This window comes from Phascolarctos cinereus, unplaced genomic scaffold, assembly GCF_003287225.1.
Source record: "Phascolarctos cinereus isolate Bilbo 61053 unplaced genomic scaffold, phaCin_HiC Scaffold_1;HRSCAF=81, whole genome shotgun sequence".
In the NCBI taxonomy this organism is placed as follows: domain Eukaryota; kingdom Metazoa; phylum Chordata; class Mammalia; order Diprotodontia; family Phascolarctidae; genus Phascolarctos; species Phascolarctos cinereus.
Genome location: NW_027555514.1, coordinates 276,633,740 through 276,659,440, shown reverse-complemented (window position 1 = coordinate 276,659,440; position 25,701 = coordinate 276,633,740). Strand labels below are relative to the sequence as shown.

Here is a 25,701-nt window from a genome sequence, read left to right as displayed (position 1 = left end):
GGATGAAGGAGCATTTTAATCGGGCTTTAAAGGATGAAGAAAGATCGAACAGGTAGAGAGATAAGAAGAAAGCATTTTGAACATAGGGAACAGTGAAAGCAGAAACATGGAGGCAGGATAGCAATGGCCACGTACGGGCGAAGATTCAGAGAAGTGGTTGGACCAGCTGACTTCTCTCTCTCTTCAGTTCTAAAGCCATGTTCCTATGGGCTTAACTGCCGGAGGCCCTTACTTGCCTCATCTGTAAAATGGGTTTGATTTGGATGGCCTCAGTTCCTTTGAGATCCCATGAGATCTATGAGTCCATGACCTACAGCTACCCCATTTCCAGACCAAAATTCCAGACCTATGATCCAAAAGAATTCCCTCCCATTATTATTGCCTCATTATGGTAATCAGTTGACTTTGACATGGCGACTATCCTTCAAAATACCAAAGACCCAAGCTCTTGCCTCCCCCTTTAGAGTATGGGCTAGTAGTTGGCAGGCACCACATCTTAAGCTTCTTTTCTCTCTCCCTATTTCTTCCCCAATGGCCTACAATGCATAGCACAGGGCCGAGCGCAAAGTAAGAGTCCAGAATAGGTTTCTTGGATCAAACTATTACATTATTTCACTGTTACAATTAGAAGAATATTTATTGAGCTCCGTTAATGAAGGGAAGCCAGATGTGGACTAAATCTCAGTGGAAATGTGATACAATTAAAAGAGCATGGGATTCTAACAGAAAGAAGCCAGGCCCTTTCCCACCTCCATGACTCTGATCATACCATGCAATAAGTCTCCCCCACTGACCAACCTTAATTTGATTGCTAAAATCTTTGGCTTACTCCAAAGTCTAATTCATATACAATGTCTTTTGGCCTTTTTGATGTAAGAAAAAGAAAACAGAGTCATGTTTAACAATTAGAGCAGTCCCAAAGTGAACTGGGCTACCTTATGTGGTAGTGAACCCCCCATTACTAGATGTATGTATAAATATAAGTATATATTTATGTATGCAGATATACATAAAGCATTTGAATAAAGATACATTCATTTATTCTGCCCATCATGGTATAATTACTAAACTCCAGCCATAAGTCAACTATTTTGACCTCTGCTTTTTTGCAGACCTTTGTGTTAGACCATGAGAGTTTCAGAAGTAGAATGAATACAAGATCTTTACCTTTTAAGTGTTTACAATTCAGATTCAAAGACCAAACACAAAACATGCAAACGGTTTGGAGGCGACAGAAACTTGAGCAGATCCGTGATTACACCAGAATGGGCATGCCCGCCACAAAAGCAGACAACAATTCCTCCATGTTATTTTTCAACTGGTATGAGTGCCACGGCCAGGAGAACCAGCAGAGCCAGCCACAGATGACGCTTGTGGCATCGCTCTTACCAGCCAAAGGTGGTAGCGCGCGGATTGGAGAAAGGTGGAGTCTTCTGATGGTGCATTCCAAGGTTGGCCACCATCTTGTTACCTTTGGATGACTCTGGCATCTCACAGAGCAAGATTCAGATTCAAGGAAACTTTTGGGGCTCGGGCAGGGTGTGGTTCCATTGTCTGCGTTCCCTGGAAAGTCTCCCTGAGGTGTCCCTGTCTCATTGGGTTCTTCTTAGTATCCCAAATTCTGGGACAGCAGCCAGTGGAGCTCTGTGTGTGTGTTTAGTCTACATTTTCCTTCCCCTGCATCTTCTGCTCTGGGACGGCCTGACTACTTATCCCAATGGGAGGAGGCCAGTTTTCAAATACAGGTGAGTGTGAAAAGGTTCTGTCTCAGATGCATTTCCGATACAGAAATGATTCTGAGCATCCTTCATCACCATTCAACAGTCATGATTGTGACATCCTGTGTGAGTCCACATTTCCCCATGATTCTACACAATATTCCAGATGCTTTCTGCTTGTAATTTAAAAATCTCAGGGGTGACAACATTTTAGTCAGGTAGGCCAAGTGTTCATTTGTATTTTTACTATAAAGCTACTCCACCTCCTTTCCTAGACATATGTGTCTAAATGTTTATATGTCTCCACTTTTTAAATACATCTTGTAATTATCATTTTGTAACATACCCTGCATCTTTCCAGTCTTCTTCCTGTTCTTCAGTCATTTCAATCATGTCCAACTCTTTGTAACCCCATTTGGGATTTTCTTGGCAAAGATATTAGAGTGGTTTGCCATTTCCTTCTACAGCTCATTTACAGATGAGGAAACTGAGGCAAACAGGGTGAAGTGACTTGCCCAGGGTCATCCAGCTAGTAAGTGTCTGAGGCCAGATTTGAACTCAGGAAGATGTCTTCCTAATTCCAAGCCCAGCACTCTATCCACTGCACTACCTAGCTGCCCCATCTTTCTACTACTTCAAAGTTATTTAGAACCTTCATTCTCTTCATATTGTATTGTTCTGAATTTCATGATCATATCGCATCATTGAGAGACTACTGGGGCTGAAGACATAGGCTTAAGTAGCAGTGAGAAGTTTGGAATCATTGAAAGTACCGTACTAAAAAAAAGAAAGAAAGAAAAAGGACATGGTGAGGCACACCCCTAATCCTGGCTCCTGAGGGGGCTGAGGCTGATGACTTGCTTGAGTTTGGGATTTCTGAGTTGCAGTAGGGCTAAAGTTCACATCAAGTTGGGCACCAATATGGTGAACCCCCCACAGTGGGAGACTACCAGGCTGTCTAAGGAAGACCAAACCGGGCTAGATTAGAAAAACAGAGCATGTTAAAGCTTCTAGGCTGATCAGCTTTTGGAATGAGCCTCCTTTAAAAAAAAATGAGCAAGAAAACAAAAATACCCCACGATTTCCCAAATGTGAACGAGCCTATCCTGCTTCCAGTACTCAATCTGAGGCCCAGTTCATCATTAATCTGCAGCACCTATCTGAAACACATAATCATATTTATTAGCTAATCCAACAAGCTAACCGTACATAAAGGCATTCATGGCTGAGTGGATAGAGTGCCAGGCCTGGAGTCAGAAAGACCCGAGTTCAAATCTGGCCTCAGATGCTTACTAGCTATCTCACCCTGGGCAAGTCACTCAGCCCTTTCTGCCTTAGTTCCCTCATCTGTAAAATGAACTGAAGAAGGAAATGGCAAACCACTCCAATATCTCTGTCAAGAAAACCCCGAATAGGGTCATGAAGAGTTAGACTGAAAAATGACTGAATGACAACAAAATCCATGCCTAGCTCCATATTATAGTCTGGTCAACATTCATCTTTCATCCGCTTTGTTTCCTTATTGTGAATGCTTAAGCCAGCTGATGAGCTCGAGGCATCCTCATGTAAACTCCCATGAAGCAATTCTCGCATTGAGTGGCCTTGATGACACAGTTGTAGCATATGATATGGACATCGTTTTGAGCCCCCACTAGAGTCCAAGGAACTGGAAAAGAGACCAAGCAAATGCAGCAGTTGGCTAACTATTAAACTAAAGAACGTGCTTCAGTGGCTCACTGTCACATCCCTGAGGAAAGCGCCCAAGATGTACCAGTAGAATCAACAGAAGCTTCATTGTATTTCTACCTGCTCGTGCATGGTAGTATTCCTGAGTGCACAGTAGTATTTTTGAGAAATGGGTTTAATTAGCAGGAAATGCCACAACCACGGTTAGAACACAGCATATTAGCACCAGAGGAAATTTAGTGAGTCTACTGAAGAACAGTAGTCTAGAGAGACACCGGAGAAGAGCCATCAGGATAGCGAAAGCCTCAGTTTCCAGATAATGGCATGTTGAAAGGACTGGGGCTATTAAGCCTAGAGAGGAGAAGTCTCAGACCAGGAATGATTGCTGTCTTTAAGGCCATCCCTTTGAAGAGGGATTAGATTTGATCTGCTTGGCCTCAGAGGGCAGAACCAGCAATGATGGGTGGAACTGCAAAGAGGCCAATATAAGCTCTATGTCAGCAAAAGTTTCCCAAGGAGCTTTCTCAAGAGGTAATGGATTCCTTGGGTTAGAAATCTTCAAGGCAAAGGCTGGTCCAAGCATGGTATATTAGGGATGCTCGTTCAGGCACATGTTGGACTTCATGCTCCCTGAGGTCCTTCCCATTACTGGATTCTTTCATACAAATTCTGGGGAAACGTCCGTTGCATAAATAAAAAGATGGCTCATGGCCATAAAAATGTAACACATAATTAGGAGGGCAGATCACTGGGTTTGGAGTCAGGAAGAATTGGGTTCTAAGGCTGCTTTAGACACTTACTAGCTCTGTGACCCCAGTTTGAGCCTCAGTTTCCTCATTTACAAAGGGAGTTTAGCCACGGCAACCTTGGGGCTGTAGTGTGAGCTAAATGAGATAACGTGGGCAAAGTGCTTTGCAAAACCTTGGAGCGCTGCGTAAATGCCAGGTTTTGTGGGTATTATGATTTTAATCCGGATGTGGGGTTTCATCGGTATAAGGAAACCCCAGTGAGGAAATTCGATCTGCCAGAGCGAATCAGCGCAGGTTCTTCCAGGCTGCCCATTGCACTAAGACACCAAGGAACTTGGCCCAGCTCGTGGGCCAATATGGCTTAGCAATAAGACTAGAACCTAAGTCCCGCTTATTCCACGCTGGGTAGGATCCGGGGTGCAGTGCACAGAGCGCCTGGTCTGCAGTCAGGAAGATCAGAGGTCAGATCTGGCCTCAGACCCTACACAAGTCTCAGCCTCAGTTTTCTCAGCTGTAAAATGGAAACAATAACAGCTCCCACCTTTCAGGGCTGGTATGAGGATAAAACGAGATCATTTTTAAAGTGCTTAGCACAGTGCCAGGCACATAGTAGGCACCATATAAATACTCATGCCCTTCCCTCATAAGTCTCATAGATCTACATCAAGGATCAATGAGCTTTAAAAAAATGGATTATTCTTTTTTTTTACAAATCAGTTTTTATAAACCGATTTTTATATAAATCAACTAGTCATTGACTTCAGTATAATTGGCTTCCTTTGTAATCCCGTGTGTTTCACTTCATGCATTTTAAAATATGATTCTGAATAGGTTTCACTAGGTGGCCGAAGGGGGTCCATATTACAAGAAAGGTTAAGAACTCCCGATTTAGAGTAGAAGGGGCTTCAGAGATCATCTAGTCCAAGCCCCTCATTTTACAGATGAGGAAACTGAGGCCCAGAGAGTTCACGTGAGTGACTTGTCCAAGGTCACACAGGCAGTAAGCACCAGAGGAGGTCAGAGCCCACGCTGTTTCCCGTGGCTCACCCTCCTTCCCGTCCCCAACAATGCCTTCCATGGTGTGTCTCATGCAGCTGGGACACTGTCAATATTAGCTTTCATTTTATTTGATCTTTTGCCCACGAATTTATCTAATCCCTTCATGAACTTATTTACATTCTCAGTCGGCACCCGCGAGGGTCCTCCCTGGCGCTCCCCGCCGTGGACAGTTGGATTTTCTCTTGTCCTTGAGCCACCTCTCCCAAACTTCGGGGGCAGCAGCCTGTTTCATGCACCTTCACCCCATCGGAGTCAGAAATATAAACAAGCCGAGGCTCTCCCTGCGGAGTGAGCGATGAAAACTGACAAGGCTCTCTTCATGCGCATTTATTTACTTAAAGAAGCTTGTAGTTAGAAGGAACTTTGGAGGTCACCTAGTGACACCCCTCGGTGTAAAGATGTGTCAACAGAGGACCAGAGAGGTTAAACATCTCTCCCAAGGTCACACAGCAAGTTCGCCGTGGTGGAGGTTGGGAGCATCCTGACTCCCAGATCAGAGCTTTTCCCCATTGCATTCCACAGAAAGACTTTTTTTTTAAAAAAAAAAAAGGGGGAATACAAGCTTGGGGATATTTGGGTAGGGAACAAGGCAGGGTAACCCTGAGCGGGCTCTGAATCTTAGACAGGTCAAAAGAGATTTTCATGTTCAGAGGGGAAGTGAAGGACGGCACAGACACAGACTCTGTCCATTGAAGGAGGGCTTGGTGTTTGAGCTGTAAAAATTTTTGGAATAGAGAGGAAATGGACAGGAGGCTGGCAATGGGCGCAGGAAGAAATATCTGGCTTCAGTTCTTGCCTCAGAATATTTGTGTGTATGTATGTATGCATGTATGCATGCACACGTATATGTATATATGTGCATATGTACGCACATGTCTGTATATGTTATATATTGTAGCACATGTATGTTATGTGTTGTTACATTGTATTATTATATAGTATTTATATATTACTTCTATTATATAATATATCCTATATTATGCATTAAATTGCGTATACCACAATTACATTACTATATGTAATATATAATGATGATATGTATATATACATATACATATATCACATATACATTCATTTAAACATACATCTGTGTGTATATGTGTGTATGTATGTATGTATGTATGATTTAGACATAGCTAATGTAGGAATTTCTTTTGCTTAGCTATGTATATTTGTTAGAAGGGCTCTGTTTTTCTTTTAGAAAGGAGAAAATAAACATGCTTGTGAATTGAAAGATAAATTTAAATGGAAAAAAAATTCCTGCCTCTGATACATCCTGGCTAGACGGCTAGAGCTAGGAAGACCTGAGCTGAAATCGAGCCTCTGACACACACTGATTGTGTGACTCTGAGCAAGTCACTTACCCCTGTTTGCCTCAGTTTCCTCATCTGTAAAATGAGCTGGAGAAAGAAATGGCAAAGCACTTCAGGACCGCAGCCAAGATACCCCAAAAGGGGTCATGAAGAGTTGGACATGACCGAGCACCAACAACTTTATGCTTGCCCTTCATTCTCATTCAGTTTCTGCTAAAAACTCCTAGTTTTAGAAAGGCATCATGGTAACAGTGAAAAGCGAGGGGCATCTGGGGTCAGAGATCCCGGGTTTGAATCCCAAAGCCTGCTTATTGCTAGCCATGTGGTTCTTGGATGAGTATTCCCCTCCTCACCTAGAAAATAGGTCGGAGGAGGACTGCCCCAGCCCTAGCCTGTCTCTAAGGTCCCTTCCAGCTCTGCACTCTTAGACCCCATCACTCTGTAAGATGCTCCCCCCAGCCTCCGTGACCAAGAAGATCAAGCAGTGAGTGGGGAGCTGGGGATGCCTGAGTTCTCTTCAGTGTCTCACTTAACCTTTCTCTAACCTGCTTTTCTCAAACAAAGATAAATACACCTGTTCCTCCCCACCCCGCTCAGACACCATCTGGTCGAGTCTGAGAACGTCTGCTCCAAGTCCCTGGAAAGAAAGGCTGGGACACGAGACGTGGATTGATGTTTCATTAGAACTTGGAAATCGTGTGCTGGCTGGTGTTTCCTTCCACAGCGTCCCTAATAACCGGGGGAGGGGGGTGAATTGATGATCTTTATAGACAGCGAGGACGTCTGTTGTGATGCGGTAGATTTAAAGGGGCAGCACAGGGTAATGGGGAGGCAGTGAGGGGGTGCCACAGTGCATAGAGCACTGGGCCTGGAGTAAGGAAGGCCCGAGTTCAAATCCCGCCTGACACATTTAGTAGCTGTGTGACCCTGGACAGGTCCGCCTTAATCCACTGGAGAAGGAAATGGCAAACCACTGCAGTACCTTTGCCATGAAAACCACATGGACAGTATTGCCGTGCTGTGGTCCATGGGGTCACAAAGAGTCAGACATAACTGAGCAACAACATGGGGTAATGGACCTGAAGATGATGATGGTGATAACTCAGTACTTGAAACTTTGCACTAGATCTACACAGCTCTGGGAGGTAGGGGGTACTATTATCCCGCTTTACAGATAGGGAATGAGACTGAGAGGATTAAGTGCCTTGCCTGGCCAGGATCACACAACTAGTAAGTGTCTAAGACAGGTTTGAAACTCAGGTTAGCCCCACTCCAAGTCCATAATGCACACCGCTGCAGCACCAAGCTGCCTACGGACCACTGTACCTAGGCAAAGTCATATAAAGGTTCTAGACTTGGAAGAAGTGAGGAAGGGTGGGAAGAGAGGAAAGGAGGGAAGAAGACAGGGAGGAAGGCAGGCAGGCAGGAAGGAAGGAAGGAAGGAAGGAAGGAAGGAAGGAAGGAAGGAAGGAAGGAAGGAAGGAAGGAAGGAAGGCAGGAAGGAAGGAAGGAAGGAAGGAAGGAAGGCAGGAAGGAAGGAAGGCAGGCAGGAAGGAAGGAAGGAAGGAAGGAAGGAAGGCAGGCAGGAAGGAAGGAAGGAAGGAAGGCAGGAAGGAAGGAAGGAAGGAAGGCAGGAAGGCAGGCAGGCAGGAAGGAAGGAAGGAAGGAAGGAAGGAAGGAAGGAAGGCAGGCAGGAAGGCAGGCAGGCAGGCAGGCAGGCAGGCAGGCAGGAAGGAAGGAAGGAAGGAACGGAGGGAGGGAGGGAGGGAGGAAGGGAGGGAAGGAGAGAGAAAAGGAGGGAGGGAGGAGCTAAGTACTCAGAATACCAATAGGAAAAAAAGGTCCATCCTTGCTTTGGAGAAGCTCATGCTCTAACTAGAGGAGATAAGCCACTTAGGAGGCTTCAGTCACAGCATGGATGGAAAGGCTCGAAACATGCAGCTAGATAAACTCTAACTTTCTAGCAGTGTGAGCCTAGGAAAGCCACTTCACCGTCTGCCTCCACCCTCCCACTCTTCCATCCAGAGACAATTGACTCCTTGTTTTTCCACCAACAAGACCCTCATCTCCAGACTCCAGGCACTTTCTCTGGCTGTGCCCCCTGCCTAGAATGCCTTCCCTTCTCATCTCTATGTCCTGGCCTCCTCCAAATCCCAGCTAAAATCCCACCTTCTACTGGAAGCTTTTCCCAATGCATCTTCATGCTATCGATTATCTCCCTTTTAGGAAACATGCTATTGATTTTCAATTACCAATGCTATTACGTCCCTCTATTAATTCTTTCTCATGTATCCTGTCTGCAGCTTGTCTGTACGTAGTTGTTTGCACATTGTTTCCCCCAGGAGACTACGCGCTTCTCCACTGCGAGGACCACCTTTGGCATTCCTTGTATGCCGGTGCTCAGCACAGTGCCTGGCACATATTAGGTGCACAGCGAATGTCTGAGTGATTGACTGAATGGAGATCACAATACCAGTAATGCCCGCCTCACAAGGCTGTTGTCAGAAAACACATGCCCAAAGGAGACTGAGGTTCACCGTCAGCCAAAGCGTAATACGGAAGCCAAATATTTCAATGCTGTTGGCTCCTCTGGCTGACGAGGGAGACGGTAAACACACCGATGGGGGCTTGTGAACTCTTTCTCTCTTTGTGGACGTGTATTCCCAGAAGATGCTGTCCACTGCTCCACGTGATGGGAAAATGCTGTTGCTAGGAGAGTCAATGATGGACAGGCCCTGAAATGCTAACAAGAAATTTACTTTTGTGTCTTTCAGCTCACAACCCCAGCTTTTCTCGTGGTCATCAAAACGGGATGTGCTTTTGCTGGGATGGTAAGAGAAACCAATGGGGCCAGCCCATTCTGCAGACACAGCCTTCCCTCCTCATAGGTCCCCTGGTCCTCCTCCTGGTCTGAAGAGCCCTGTGGCCGGAGGCAAAGGATCTGGGTTCTAGACCCTCTATCACTCTGAATAAGCCATTTAATTAATTAAGTCATTTAATTTGCCCTCTTAGGAGCTTATCTGTAAAATGATGGGGCTGGACTCAATAGCCCCTAAGGGCCCTTCTCCCTCTAAGTCCTATGAGATAAATACTTTGTCTAAAAGGTTTTAGGACTGCTTTGGGCTTTGTGACTTGTACATCTAATGAAGGTGTTTTTAAATTTTTTTTTGGCTAGGCAATGGGGTTAAGTGACTTGCCCAGGGTCACACAGCTAGTAAGTGTTATGTGTCTGAGGCCGTCAGGTCCTCCTGAATCCAGGGCCAGTACTCTATCCACTGGGCCACCTAGCTGCCCCCATGAAGGTTTTTTTTAATTGAATTGATATTTTTGTAATTGAATCGATCTACTTGGCCTTCTTCACCCCATTCATTGCAAGGTCTATAAGTCTCCCCAAATGTTCTGGGTTGAACCACAAACAGTCCTGGCATCGTTCCCATTTCACTTTACCTTTGAATACCAAATTCGCCTACCATTTTTTTTTCCATAGAAGTGCTGGGCCCAGGACTTCACCTCTTATGGCAAGGCCTTGCTGTTCTTTGCAGCTCATTTATATCTAAAGAAGGGATTTCAACCACCAAGAAAGTCACCAGAAGTGGGAATGCAGTATTGCTAGGCCCCTAGACACAGGATCATAGATTTAGAACTGTAAGGAACCCCAGCAGCTATCTGGTTGAGCCATTTCACAGATGAGGAAACTGAGGCCCAGGGGGGTTAAAATGATTTGTGTTAGAAAGGGGCCCTGACCGTTGACTTCGAAGTCTGAAGGAACTTCCTTGTTGGTTCTCAGAGCTCATGGGTCTTCCAAGATGGCGGCATTTACCTCCCATCCTCGGTCCACCAGAGACTTGGCTATTGACAGTCATTCTCCCTGCCGTACTAGGTTCTCACACTCTCTCTTGAGCTGCCTTATTATGAGGTTTCTCCTTACAGTCTTTAAGTAGAGACCCAACAACCTCCTGATGGAAAGGGATCATTTAAAAAGAAGCCAATTGGAATCAGAGCCAAAGGGAAGAGTTAGGGATTTTAAAGGCTCCCCATCAGCAGGAAGGCTTCCAGAGAGAAGAGGTATTGTGGATGGCCCAAGCCTACCAGGGAAGCAAAATGGGGGCAAGGAAGGCCCAGACCACAAGGGTCTAGGAAGAAAGTGCACGGAAGTCACTTCCAAGTCATTTCTCAAGCTTCCATTTCAGTGTTAAACATTGAGGTTATCCCTACAAGGGATATAAAAATGAATGCTCAGCCCCTACCCTCAAGGAATTTATAATCTAGTAAGGGAGATGAGCAGGGCAGCTAGGTATTGAAGTGGGTAGAGCGCCAGGCCTGGAGTCGGGGAGACACGAGTTTAAATCTGGCCTCAGACACTAGCTATGTGACCCTGGGCAAGTTACTTCCCCGGTTTGCCTCATCTGTAAAATGAGCTGGACAAGGAAACCCCCCAAATGGAGTCACCGAGAGTCAGACACAGTTGAATAATAACAGAAAGGGGAGATAAGACCAAGACAAAAATAAGTATATAGAAAGCAAGTATGGCCCATGAGGTTAAAGACAGGAAGAAACCGAGTAAACCATGGGCTATTTATTGGTTCTGATGAGAAGGAGAGGGAGAGAGGGAGGGGGAGGGAGAAGGAGGGAGGGGGAGGGGGATGGAGAGGGGAGGGAGGAGGAGGGGAGGAGGGAGGGGGAAGGGAAGGGAGGAGGAGGGAGAGGGGAGGGAGAGGGGGACGGGGAAGGGAAGGGAGGGGGAGGGAGGGGGAAGGGGGAGATCACCGAGGAGGAAGGAAAAGGCCACATAGAAGAGATGCCATTTGATCTGAGCTTGGAAGAAGAAGGTGATTTGAGGCAGGTAGAAAAGAAGGGAAGGAGGCTGAGACCAGCCCCAGGAGTGGGAATGGGTAGGCATTCTATCCTCCAGAGCTCTTCTTCAAGTGATTTCTCTACCAAATACCTCCTTTCAGGTAGCAATAATGACCATGATAGTAATAATAATAATTCACATCTGCATATTACTTTAAGGTTTATAGAGGGCTTTTCCTACAACTCGGTGAGGTGATTGACACAAATATTATTAAGCCTCATTCAGACAATAATGATAATTATAATAACTCCCATTTGTATATTGTTTTAAGGTTTGTACAGGGTTTTTCTTACAACTCAGTGAAGTAAATAGTATAATTATTTTGTTACCATAATATTAGTATCATATACAATTATATTATATTAATGTTGTCTATGTTATTATTTATTAAATTGGGGTATTATTAACCCCATTTTACAGAAAAGAAACTGAGGCTGGTGAGATGCATAGTGACTTTCCCCAGGTCACACAGATAGAGTACATCTAAGCCAGCATGCAAATCGAGGCCCCCTAAGCTGCAGGCCAGTGCTATGGCCTCAGCTGGTACCCTTTTCCTGGCTGTTCTCTTCTCCTCAAGGAAATCTTGCTCCCAGGAAAGCTTCCGCTATCAGTCATTTACCCATTAGTATAAATTTATGGTCCTGTGGTCTCTCTCTCTCTCTCTCCCTCTCTCCCAGGGGTTTTCACTACTATTCTGAGACTAATGTATCATTGTATAATGAAAGATTGACTTTGGCTGAAGGGCAGAATGACTTCTAAGATCAGATAAATGTCTAGATAAAATTCAGACTCAGAAACTGGGGGTTGCCTATATGGGGTGGGGGGGAGGTTCCCTTTCATCACACTGTACAGGCAGCCTCCTACCTGTAGTATGGTCAGCCCTGCAGGCTGGTCTCCCCCTTCCAAGCCCTCAGCTAAATCCCAAACCCAGAAAACCCAATAAAAGTGGAGCGATCATTGAAATTGCTTCAAATCTCTACAATTCCTCCTCCAGCACAAACCTCATGGGCCAGCCAGGCAGCCACAGCCTCTAGCCTTTGTCTGGTTCTATTCATGTGATTTTGTGAGCATTTTCATCATCTATTCATCACCCTTATTATATTATATTACATTGTTATATATTAATTATCTCATATTAATTATTATGTTTATATTATAAATAATAATATATTATTCATTATATAAATTTCCATGTATTAGTCAACCTGCATGGGAATTCTATAAAGCCCTTAAGGTATTTCTCATAATTCCCACTTTACAGATGAGGAATTTAGGCCTATGGGGGCCTAAAGGCCCGGGGACCTTGGAACTCATCTATTCCAACTGCCTCATTTTGTACATGAGGAGAAACTGAGGCACAAAAGAGACTCCGAGAGAGAAGCTGAAAATGAAATGTGTGGAAAGACTATTGGCAGGACTTCTTGCTGCGCGACTTTGGCAAACCACCCTCCCTAGAAAAAGCGCCATATTTAGAGTCACTGGTTGTTGCTGTTCAGTTGTTTTTCAGTTGTGTTTGACTCTCCATGACCCCATTTGGGGATTTTCTTGGCAGAGATCCTGGAGTGGTTTGCCATTTCCTTCTCCAGCTCATTTTACAGATGAGGAAACTGAGGCAAACAGGTTAAAGTGACTTGCCCAGGGTCACACAGCTAGCAAGTATCTGAGGCAGGATTTGAATTCAGGTCCTCCTGACTCCAGGCCCTCAGCTCTATCGACAGGAGTCATTGGACTGGAGTTCAAATCTAGCCTGTCACTGTCTACATGTATGACCCTGGCCAAGTCCCTTTCTCCTCTGAGGTTCAGTTTCCCCATCTGCAAAAAGAGGAGTTTGCCTACTTGCCCAACTAGGTAGATGCAGCACCCATCCAGTTGAGTGCTGGACTTGGATTCAGTTCAAACCATTCGTCAGACACTTATTAACTGCGGGACCTTGGGTTAGTCACTTAACCCCTGTTTGCCTCAGTTTCCCCATCTTTAATGAAGGGATTCAATTGGATAATCTCCAAGGTATTTGTTTAAGCCTGTGAATCTCACTTTTATAGTTGAGAAACCAGGAACCTACAGATCAGATGACATGATTTACCCACAATCACACACATCTGGCTGATGAGAAAAATGCAAGGCTGCAGAAATGATCAGTGTATGGAAATAGGTTTTGCATGATTGCATGTGTATAAACCCATATCAAATTTTTACCATCTCAGGGAGGGGGGAGGTGAGAGAGGGAGGGAGAAAATTCAGAACTCAAAAAAATTTTTAAATGAATGTTTAAAATTGTCTTTACATGTAATTGGGAAAAATATTATTTAATTTTTTTTTAGAAAAGAAATGATCAGTGGACAGACTGAAAGGGGCTCAGTTGATTCCAGTCAAGAGGGACACTAAACCCAACAACCCCAGAGGGAAACAGACCCTGAGCCCAGTAGAGGAAATCCCGGTTAGGGTTTTCCCTTTTAACACACCTGAGGAATTTACCCTGGCAGGATATTCCAAGCAAATGGGATAAGAAAAGGCAAGCTGTTTCTTTGAACAGAAATACCATGGGGCTTAACCCCAACCTGGATAACCATTACTTATGAACAGTAAGATTATGCTCTAAGCTGCTCAGGGACACCAGGTTTAAAAAAAAAATAAAATCCTTCCCACCTCCTATTCTACCTACCCCAGGAACACCCCTCAGCTTGAGTATTCTTCCTAAGAAGTAAGCTCGTAATTCATAGTGTGCGTGGGAGAGGAGGGGGACGGGGTGGTGTATGTAGGGAAGGAAGAGGCGCTGAGTGCTTTGAAATCGCCGCTGAGGTTAGCTACCATGTTCAAAGAAGGCATGTTTAGGCACCACCCCAGTTCTCAGAATCTGGTTATCATAATTAGAGCCGATAAAGTTTACAAAACATCTTGCCTACCATATTTCATTCGATCTTCACAAGAGCTCTGGGGGAGCAGGCCATTGTACAGTTTAGGAAATTGAGGCTCCCAGAGTTTGAGTGACTTGTCAACCACAGTATAGCACATAGGGGAAGGCTTTGGGAACCCAACTCCATTCTGACTCTAAAAAAAGCAAAGTTGGATTTTATTTTGCAATTTCCAGAAAACACACTCAAAGACACACACACACAAACACATGAAGAATGTTTTAAAACCATCGATTTTATGTCAAACTACAGGCTTCTGTTATTCTGTTTGTTTTCCAAGAATATGTATAGACTTTATTAAGAGAGGAACTAAATAAATCCTCCTGTTTATTTATATGTGCCCTTCTGAATTTTTCCCCTGTGTATTTTTTCAGATTTTGTTGCTATTATTATTATTATTATTAGTTAGAGGCACCATGGCAGAGTGGACAAAGGGCTGATCTCGGAGTCAGGAAGACCTGGGTTCATGGCCTGCCTCTGACACATAGTTGCCAGGACCCAGCACGTCCATGAGCCTCTCAGAGCTCTAGGCACCTCTCAACAACTATAAAGAGTTGGCTGGGTGGCACAGTGGATAGAGCACTAAGACCGGAGTCAGGAAGACCCGAGTTCAAATCTGCCTTCAGACACTTACTAGCTGTGTGACCCTGGGCAAGTCACTTCACCCTGTTTGCCTCAGCTTTCTCATTTGTAAAATGAGCTGGAGAAGCAAATGGCAAACCACTGCAGTATCTCTGCCAAGAAAACCCCAAATGGGGTCATGAAGAATCAGACACGATTGAAATGGCTGGAGAGCAGCAGGATGATGCAATAAATAGAGCCCTGGACGTGGGGTTAGGAAGATCACAATTCAAATCCAGCCTCAGATACTTACTAACAGTATGGCTGTGGGTAAGTCGCTTAGCTGCTCTCTGCCTCAGTTTCCCCATCTGTAAAATAGGAATCATAATAACCTGCCTCACAGGGTTGTTGTGAAGATGAAAAATGAAATAATATTTGTAAAGCACTATAAAATTTCTAGCTACTAATACTGAAAAGTGGAGAAACAAGTTTCCTCACTCAGGTCTTCTCTGTACCCATGAAACACAGGTCCAGACCCCTACTCCTATCAGTATTCATTCTTCTGCTTTTTACATTCGCTGGAATTCAGACAGAGACAGTCCTAAGACAAGTCACTCTCCTTATTCCTTTATGCCGAAGGGTTAGGATTGGGGTTAGGCTAACGTAACAGGGCAGGAAATTGTTTGCTTTTTGTAATTGAATCAAACTGTTGGGATGTCAACTCATTCTCCATAGATTCACTGAGAACATCTGCAGGACCAATGCCGTTGACGTGTTCCTAGTTCACCAGAGGCAACCCGCACAGGCCTTCCCTTAGATTCAAGAAGACCTGGGTTCAAATTCTGCCTCAGGGAGGCAAACTCCTATTTCTGCGCTCTATACTAGTAGCTAGAAATTACATAGTGCTTTACAAATATTATTTCATTGTTCATCCTTACAATAACCCTGCAAGGCAGATGCTATTATTATTACCATTTTATGGATGGAAAACTGAGACAGGGTTAAGTGACCTGCCCAGGGCCACATAGCTAGTAAGTATCTGAGGCTGGATTTGAACTCAGATCTTCTGGACTCCCCATCCAAAGCTCTATATGTGGCCTCAAGCAAGTTACTCAGGTTCTGAGTGCCCCCAGGCAATTCTTTAAGACAAAAACTTAGGGACAGGATATAGATCGGTATTGGGAGGGGGGAAGAGGAGGTAGAGAGAGTCTTTCCACACCAACAGTTCCCCCTACACCCATAAAATGACAAAAAACCCTGTAGTCAATATGCAGGTGGTTAATCTGATTTAATTTACTCTGCATCATTTCATGTGTCTGCCCATAATCCTTTGCCATTTAGCAAAATACCCCATTCCTTTCACAGACCACAATTTGTCCTGACTTTCCTCCATTGTTGGACACAGAGGCTATTCCCAGCTTTCCCCCATTTTGAATAACATGGACAAGAATATTCTGGCGCAGCTCCCCGGCCTTTGCACGTCTCCGCCATTCAATAACATCCTTAGACCAGAGGCCTAGTAGTGAAACCACTGCCCCAAAGGGCAGGGAGGATTTTTTTGTAGCTCTTACCTTCTCATGACGTATTTTCAGGGCTTCTTCACGAAATCTAAGAAGTGCCAAATCTTAGAGTGGGATGGGACTCAGAGGTCACCTTGGGCAACCATACCTGAAAAAAAATAGCAGAATTCCCATGACAACGGGGATGTCAAACTCTAATAGGAAGAAAAGGCCACTCAATTATCAATAAGCATCCCTGAGGGCCTTCTATTGACTTAGAAAACCACATATTACCATTACCCATGGCCTTTTATATTTCTGTTTGTTTTGTTAAGTGTTTCCCAATTATATTTCCATCTGAAGTGTTTTGGACCAAAATGAGAGTTTGACTCCTCTGCTCCAACATATCTGATCATTGGTCATTCAGCCTTCACTTAAAGACATGCAATGAAAAGGAATCCATTACTTCCCAAGGAACTCCCTACTTTGAGATGTCATTCAGTTGTTTTTCAGTCATGTCCGACACTTCATGACCTTATTTGAAGTTTTCTTGGCAAAGATACTAGAATAATTTGTCGTTTCCTCTTCTAGCTCATTTTACAGATAAGGAAACTGAGGCAAATAAAGTGTAGTGACTTGCCCAGGGTCACACAGTCAGTATCTGAGGTCAAATTTGAACTTGGGTCCTCCTGACTCCAAGCCCAGCACTCTGTGTACTATGGCGCCACCTAGCTGCCCTTATGTGTACCTTAGGCCCCATCAGATTGTAAAGCGCTTGAGATCAGGGATCCTTCCACAGTTCCTGACACATAGTAAGCACTTAATAAATGTTTACTGACTGACTAATGAAATCTGAGTTCAAATCCAGCCTCAGATACTTTCTAGCTGTGTGACTCTGGCCAAGTAAGTCACTTCACTTTTGCCTACCTCAGTTTCTTCAACTGTAAAATGGGGATAATAACAGCACCTACCTCCTAGGGTTGTTGTGGGGATCAAATGAGATCGTATTTGTATGCTTAGCACAGTGCCCAGCATGCAGTAGGTGCTATGTAAATGCTCTCTGTCTCCCTCAACTAACGGAGGAGACAGCATATAGATCTAGGGAGAGTATAGACAAATTGAATGCAAGGTAGCTGGGGGAGAGGCACTAGAAAGGTGCTACCTGAGCTGAGTCTTGCAGGAAGCCAGGAACGGATTCCAAGGGGCAGAGGTGAGGAAGGGAGGCATTCCAGGCAAGGGGAAAGCTCCAGAGAGATGCCTCGGAGATCGAAACATCAAGATCTGACAGCTGAGGGGATGCATGGGATGAGCACGCGGGGCAGAGAATAACACAAAGGCTCCACAGCTGGGGAAATGAAGGCTGTAGGGTTGGAACTTCATCCACTGAGAGGTTTTCTGCAAGGCATGATCCCAGTGGTGCCTTAGGGAGAATGATCTGCCTTATGATGAATTAGGGAAGGAATAAAGCCTAGGGGAGGCTCATTAAGGAGCCACTGAGGATGTCTGAGATCAAGGGATGGAGGTGGAATGAATAGGGCAAGATGGGGGCAAAGTGCATTATCATGGAAGACACAGGTGACCAAATGCATACGGCGGCCCAGAGAGAGAACCAAGTCAAGGGTGACTCTGAAGGTAGCATTAAGCCTGGCTGCCAGAGGGAAATTAGAAAGAGGGGTGGGAGAGGATGAATGCATGCGTAGAGAAGTTAAGATGAAGTTTAGAACAAGGCCTTGAAGGACTCGCTTTTGTTGGGGAATACAGAAGGAGGTATGGGATTGAAAGGACGATTTGGAGAGATGGAGATTAGGGCCACCAAGAAGCCTCCCACAGAATCTCAGTGAGGGCACGTGCAGGCCTTAGGAATAAGATCAGTTAACGTCTTGTATTTCATCGATTCATAAGACTGTCAGAGCTGGGAGGGCCCTTAGTACAGGGAATGTCAGGGCTGGGAGGGGACTTAGAACAGGGAATGTCAGGGCTGGGAGGGGCCTTAGAACAGGGAATGTCAGGGCTGGGAGGGGCCTTAGTACAGGGAATGTCAGGGCTGGGAGGGGCCTGAGAACAGGGAGTGTCAGGGCTGAGAGGGGCCTGAGAACAGGGAGTGTCAGGGCTGGGAGGGGCCTTAGAACAGGGAATGTCAGGGCTGGGAGGGGCCTTAGAACAGGGAGTGTCAGAGCTGAGAGGGGCCTTAGAACAGGGAATGTCAGGGCTGAGAGGGGCCTGAGACCAGGAGATGTCAGGGCTGGAAGGGATCTTAGAGAACATGGGGGGGGGAAATAACCCTCCTTCTACAGATCAGAGAGTTTAAGTGATGTACTGAAAGTCACACAGCAGATTAATTAACATCAGCTCCAGAAAGAGAACCCAGCTTTCCTCACTCTTTGACTCAGCCCCACCCACTGCTCCCTGGGCCTTTCCCCAGCTATGCCTTCCAGCCTTGGTTTGGCAGCAATGTCAGAAACAAGCTAACAGAATGGTACAAATGGTCAGGGATGCATTCGTGGGGGCCTGTGCCTACTGTCACCATCCTGCTCCCTTCTGTGGCGCCTGCCCTATGGGGGCTTCCAGTCTTGGTCTAAATGCCAAGCTCCCTTTCTCTCCCTTGGTCAGCTCGGCCCCCAGTCACCCCTGGCCATGAGAAATCTCGTAAAGAGCAGGGCATCTGCATGGGGGTTTCCTGGGGGCACCCTGGCAGAGCCACCCCCCCAGGAGCTGCGAAAGGCTTGGGAAGCTCTCGTATCCGCTGCCGGAGCTGTTGCCATGTGGTTGCTTTACCTCCCCTCCCTTTCATTCCCTTCACTTCCCGTCTGTTGCTCCTGGGTCCACTGGAACCTGATAAACATGTGGTCAGAAGACCCTGGGAGTTGAGCTCACAATCATGGCTGCAGGCGCCCTGATTTATTACAGGGAAGAGCTGAGGAGCGGAACCACGCAGTAGATAAGCAGGGTCATTAGACAATTCTCTCAGCAAACCCTGTTAGGAACCTCCTGGTTCCCATCACCTTCCCACTCCCACCCACCTCCCACAGGCAGTTCCTGGCTCCCAAAGCCAGACATGGCATGTGACCCTAATGGCGAGGGTAGGGACACACTGGTCAGCAACTTCTGACCTGCAGAAGGGCTGGGGGGAGGGGCTGTGACAGCTAGAGTCCAAAGGGACCGGCTCCAGGCTCTGGGAATGTAAGAGCTGAGGCTCTTGGTCCAGTGAAAAGAGTGGAGGAATGAAGAATCATGGCTGACCTGAGGAAATCTGGGAAGTCTTTCTGGAGTAGGCAGCTTACAAGCAGGGCTTTAAAGGGGAGGTAGGACCTCCGCAGCTCCTTCACGCTCTTGCCTTTCCTCCATATTGACTCCCTTCTGCCTCTAGTTTCTATCTGTAGAAACCCTCCCCCTTCAAAGTCATGTTCACCTGTGGCCTCCTTCCTGAAGCCTCTTCTGATTCCCCCAGCTGACTGTGATATCGCCCCAGAGAGCACTCTGTGGTTAATCGTTTCAGGAGAAGCAGAGCTCAGTGAGTAGAGACAGCACTGGGCTTGGAATCAGGGAGATTTGAATTCAAACCCCAACTCAGACACTTTCTCCATATAGTATATGACCCTGGGGAGGTCCCTTCTCTGGGCTTCAGTTTCCTCATCTGTAAAAGGCAAACACTGGACCAGACAGACAGTCTTTATGACCCGTGATGCTATGATGCCTGAAGGAGTCACAGGATCTGATGATCTGTGACCTCTGCGGTACTTTGAGCTCCAAATCTAGAACTCTCTGGCCACCACCTACACTTCTGCCCTCTGCAACTGCTGACTGCCTGGCCCCACCTAGGAGCCTCTGCTGGCCCCCTGGGAGAGGAGCTTGGAGACTTTGAAACGGCCCCTGTCTCCTCCAAGCTCCCTCCCCTCTGCTCTCCCTGCCTCCATCCCAGGCAGGCTGTTTCCAAGGGTGAAACCCCAGCTGTGTGAACGCCTGCCAAGAGGTGGCTGGATGGCCGGGGAGTGCCCCAGGCCCAGAGCCCAGAACTGCCCATTCACTCAAAGAAGCTCTTTTCTCGCCTCCCTGGTTGAATCATGGGAAGGAGACAAGGGCCAGATCCAAAGGGCAAGAAAACAGGTCCTATTTAGGAGAGAGAAGGATATAGAGGTCTGTGTGTGTGTGTGTGTATGTGTATGCATGTAAACAGATGTATGTGTATGTATACATATGTGTACATATTTATATGTATACATATGTGATGTGTCCATGTGTATACCCATAAGTGTGTGTGTCCCAGAAGGCTTAGCTCTCCATACTGGCCCTATGGAGCAATGGAGAGGCTGTGTTAAGCTCTTCATTAATTCAATTAGAATGTCAGTTCTTTGCAGCCATCATCAACACATATACATAGATGCACCCATAGTATATTATACATATATACATATAATGTACACATATGTGATATATACATTACACAGGCATGTATGCGACATACATAACCTACATATACTTATATATGTGCAATGTACACGTTACATGTACATAATTATGTACATGTATGCACATATATAATACACATCTATACACATACACACATACCTATGATATTATTATATATCATTTCAACAGCCTCTAAATCTCGGCTTCCTATTCTAACTCTATAATTACGATTATTTTCTAAATCCATCTCAGCAGGGCCAAAGCCAGCTCACCTCCATTTGTTTTGTTCTGGGAGGGAACGGCATTGGCCTGATGAGGTGGTCAGAGCGATTTTCCCAAAGCCGACCAGAGAACATTATTTTTATTTATTTTAAATCTAGCTCCTTTCCTCCCACCACCTCTCCCCCTCCTCACCGCCTCCAAACAAAAACAAAAACAAAAACAGAGCCACTATTCATCATATGATGAAGGGGGAAAAAATCCCTTTTTTTTTTTTTCAGGGAAGGCCTGTTTTGTCATCCTCCCCCAGGGCCTGGGAAGAAAAATAGCCTGGTCTTCAAGAGAGGGCTTGAAAAACACTCCTGCTTTAAGGGGGCCAGAGAGAATGGAGGCTTCATCCTCTCCTTTGGATAGGGAAGGAGCAAATATTATGTTTCAAGTGGGGAGGAGGACTGCGACTTTTCAGAAGCTGCTTTGGCCAAAACAAATTGGCCAGTACTGGAATCCAGGGGCTGGGCTCCGACGCGGGGTTAAAGTCTGCCCAGTGCTGGGGCTCACTCTGACCCCTGGGCCCTCAGCCAGGACCACTGTCCCCATGACCGGGGCCCCAGGGCTGTAGTCTCTGGGCAGGCTATTCTCCCCATGGGCCAGACCTCTCCTCCCTGCCTCCCTCTATCCCCAGTACAGATGTGATTGATCTCAATGAAGCACCTGGAGGGTGGGGAGCCCTGTGACAGCAGCTGGAAGAGATGCAAAGCTTGGGGAAGACCCCATCCCTGCCCTCAAGGAGCTCACTGTCTAGCAGTGAGTAAGACAACACAACACCTAGGGAGAAAAGCCAATCTGGCATCCTCTAGGTCCCACCCACAATCCCACCTCCTACAGGAAGCTAGTACCTTCTCTCTGTTAGTTTTCTTCAATGTATCCTGTACACATATGCATATATGTGTGTGTAGATGTGTGTATACAGGATACATTGTATCCTCTCTTTGTCTATAGAATATAAATACATATGGATATAGATACATATATATATATATATATAATTTCAATAGCCACTAGATCTCTCCCCCTTTCCCCATTCTTACTACATAATCATGATTATTTTTTAAATCTGTCTTACAGTGCTAACCTCAGCTCATCTCCCTTTGTTTTGTTCCAGGAGGGATATATGTATGTATGCATGTATGTGTGTGTGTGCATGCATGTATACATATGTATGCCTTTTGTAGATGTTTGTATGTTGTCTCTCCCATGAGACTGTAAGCTTCTTGAGGGCAGGGATTGTTTTTTGCCTTTCTTTGTATATCCCCAGCACTTACCACAGTGCCTGACACACAGTAGGTGCTTAATAAATGCTTGTTGACATGACATGACTTAATAAATGCATTAAAGATGCAAAATATAAAGTTATATAGAATTTAGGGCTAAGGTCCTCCCTGAGGACAGAGACTCTCCCATTTTGTATTTGTCTTCCGAACACCCAGCATAATAGGCAGGGGGGTATAAAGTAGGTGCTTAATAAATGTATACTTAGGGACAGCTAGATGGCAAAGTGCATAGAATAATGGCCCTGGAGTCAGGAAGACCTGAGTTCAAATCCGGTGTCAGACCAGAGACTCAACACTTACTAGCTGTGTGACCCTGGGCAAGTCACTTAACCCCAATTGCCTCACAAAAATAAATAAATATATAAATGTATATTTAATTGAACTGAACTGAATCAAATCAAACAAAACTAAACTGACTGTGCAGGCTCAAGGGAAGATGTGTCTTTGAACTGGAGGTAGGGCTTGTCCCAGAAGGCTTAGCTCTCCTCGTGCTTCACACGCTGGCCCTATGGAACAATGGAGGGGCTGTGTTAAGGTCTTCATTAATTCAATTAGAATGTAGATTCTTTGCAGCCATCATCAATACCTAGTGTAGTGTTTGGCACATAGGAAGCACTTGACAAAATTTTCATTCATTCATTCATTTGTTTACCCAACACTTATTCCTTGAGCATCTATCAAGTCCTTCATGTGTGTGATGCCGTCTCTGGGAGAGGCAGGGGTAGTTAGAGAAACAACACGTATGCCCTCAATGACCTTACGACAAGGTTGGGGAAGGGGACAGAGAAGGCTTGTACACAGACACAGATGACGCCTCAGTTCTTCCAGGCTCTGGGGTCTCACTGGGTTTGGGTCCTCCCTCCTACGGACACAGACCGAAACCTTTCTAGGATTTGGAAAGTGGCGGGTGCAAGTTTCAATGGCTGTGGCTGTGTCCTCCTGGCCACTGGTCTGCTGATCATTCTCTCCAGGCTGGTCCTTGAATCATAGACAGACCCATCCCCAGGCCTGTCCAGCTTGGTCAGCCAGGTCCGAGCTCACACAGCTGACTCAGGGTCACCTCTACACCATAGGGAGGTATAATGGGCCATCCCATGGCACATGGCAGAGCTTCCTTTCTTCTTCTGACCAAGTGGGACTCAGAACAGAAGAGTTGGCACTTTGAGATCATGGAGCAACCTCCTTATTGGCCACCAATCGGAGGAGCCAATAACTCAATGGACCTTGGGTCACTTCCACTTCATAATGAGGCATCAGTGGCGGGCTGTAGTGGTGAGAAGATTAGTTAGTGCATAGAGTGAGACACGAATTTATAGAAACACTTGAATAAATACATATAGGGATAAGGACTAAACCTGTGATTTTTATTAGCATAGGGCACTCCTAGGTGAAGAAATTTATTGTACCAATGCAGGGAGGCACCTTGTTTACAATTTATAAAGAGATGCCCAGAGCACTGATGAGGGAAATGACTTTCCCAAGGTCACACAGTCAGCATGTGCCATAGATGTGACTTCAACCCAGGTCTCCCTGGCTTCTAGAACAGCTCTCTATACTCTGGCTTGTACATGCATCCATGAATCTCACTTTATGGACAGGGATATAAGAGAAAAAAAGATAGATGAAGAATGCTTATTGTTCAGAAGTGTTTACATGAATAAGCACACAGTGGGTATACATATGTACATATATACATACATTAAAAAATCATTTGAGAAAGTGGGGTGAGTACCATCAATGTAAGAAATGCTGATAAAGGAATGACTTCCAGGGGGTGTTTGACTTGAGCCTGGAAAGAGAGTGGGATTCCAAGGGTGTGGAAGGTGAGGCTCCACAGGTGAGGAAGGGCATTGAAGGCACAGAGGATAGCCTAGGCAAAGATAAGGAAATGGAATAGCAAGGAAGCCAACATGGCCGAAGCATAGAGTGTGTGAGAGGGAATCATGCCTTGAAATCAAGCATTAGTCTGTCCATAGTACAGATGAAGAAAGTGAGGCTTGGACAAATTGCAAAGAATATTCAAACTAGGTCTATCTGAGTCCTAATCCAATGCTCTCCACTCTATCACGACTCTTCTCCCCTACCTCCCTACAGGAAGGAAATTCTGGGAACCGAGCCAGGGTAGTGCCGCCCCAAAATTAATTTTTTTAGATTGAATGCATTAATAGCCACAATTGCTACTTAACCCTATGACCTCTCTCGATCACAGGAGCTCTGAGTCATGCCTAGTGGTTTCTGAATTTGCCACAGCCTCACTGTCAGCTTTTATGTCTGAGTACCTTTCACTCACACACAAAAAGCTCTGCTTTACTGTAACATGTGTATGTGTGTGTGTGTGTGTGTGTGTGTGTGTTTTCCCAATATTTCTCCAATGAGTCAAGCATCCAGGGAGTCAAACACATTCCCTGCCTCGTCCCATCCCACGCCCTCTTCTTCCCTCACCACCTCTGTGGGAAACTCAGAAAACAGCTTACAAACCTTTCAAGACAATCCACAGCTTTTCTAACACTCGCCCAAACTGAGGTAAGCATGACGTTTAACCAGGTCCTCATTCATTTCCTTCAAGAATCTGTGTTTTCCTGGGTGTGGGGCTGCCTTCCATCAGCGCAGATCATGATCCCTTCTGGCCTCAAAAACAAAAACAAGTAAGTCACTCTTTATGTGTGACTTGGGGGCAACAGGGGTAGAACTTGTCAGAGTTTGTGATGTACCTCTCCACACTTACAGTCACAGATTCACACAATCTCAGAAGCCACCTGGGTGAGCCCAGGCTGGAAAAGAAACTCCATTATTAACACAAGCCAACAAGTGGCCATTGAGACCCTGCTTAAGGATCTCTAGTAGCCGGGTTTCTGGACAGCTCTAATTAAGGAGCTGGTCCTGACACCAAGCCTAAACTGCCCTCTTCTCCATTTATCAGAGGATGATAGATTAGAGCCTGACCTTAGACCTTAGAGGTCATCTAGTTCAAGGTTAACTCAACAAGCATTTATTAAGCACTTACTATGAGTGCTGGGAGAAAGACCATCCCCACCTTCAAGGAGCTTATACTCTAATAGGGAAAGATAACACAATTTACAAATGAGGAAGCTGAGGCTTAAGACTTGTCCAGGGTTCCACAGTTGCTAAGTGTCAGAGGCAGGATTTGAATCTGGGTCTTCATGACTCCAAGTCTAGCATTCTATCCATTGCGTCATGTTGCCAGCTCAACTTTCACCCATCGCTCCTGATTCAGGGACCAAGAAGGACAAGATTAGTCTCTTCCACATGAGAGATATTTGAAGATGTATCAGATACTTAAAGATGGTTCCTGCCCTCCACCACCACTACCCACTGCCCACTGCCACCCATGTCTTCTCTTCTCTAGGCTAAACATTTTCCATTCCTGCAAC

The 25,701-nt window shown here is 45.6% G+C and overlaps 1 protein-coding gene across 1 annotated transcript in view; it reads left to right on the top strand.

The window, feature by feature from the left end:
* The window catches only part of SYN3 (synapsin III), a 376,352-nt gene that overhangs the window by 312,476 nt on the left and 38,175 nt on the right, over positions 1–25,701 (top strand). The window contains 1 exon segment of the mRNA XM_078150457.1: positions 9,300–9,356. Coding sequence (XP_078006583.1) covers positions 9,300–9,356 — 57 coding nt within the window.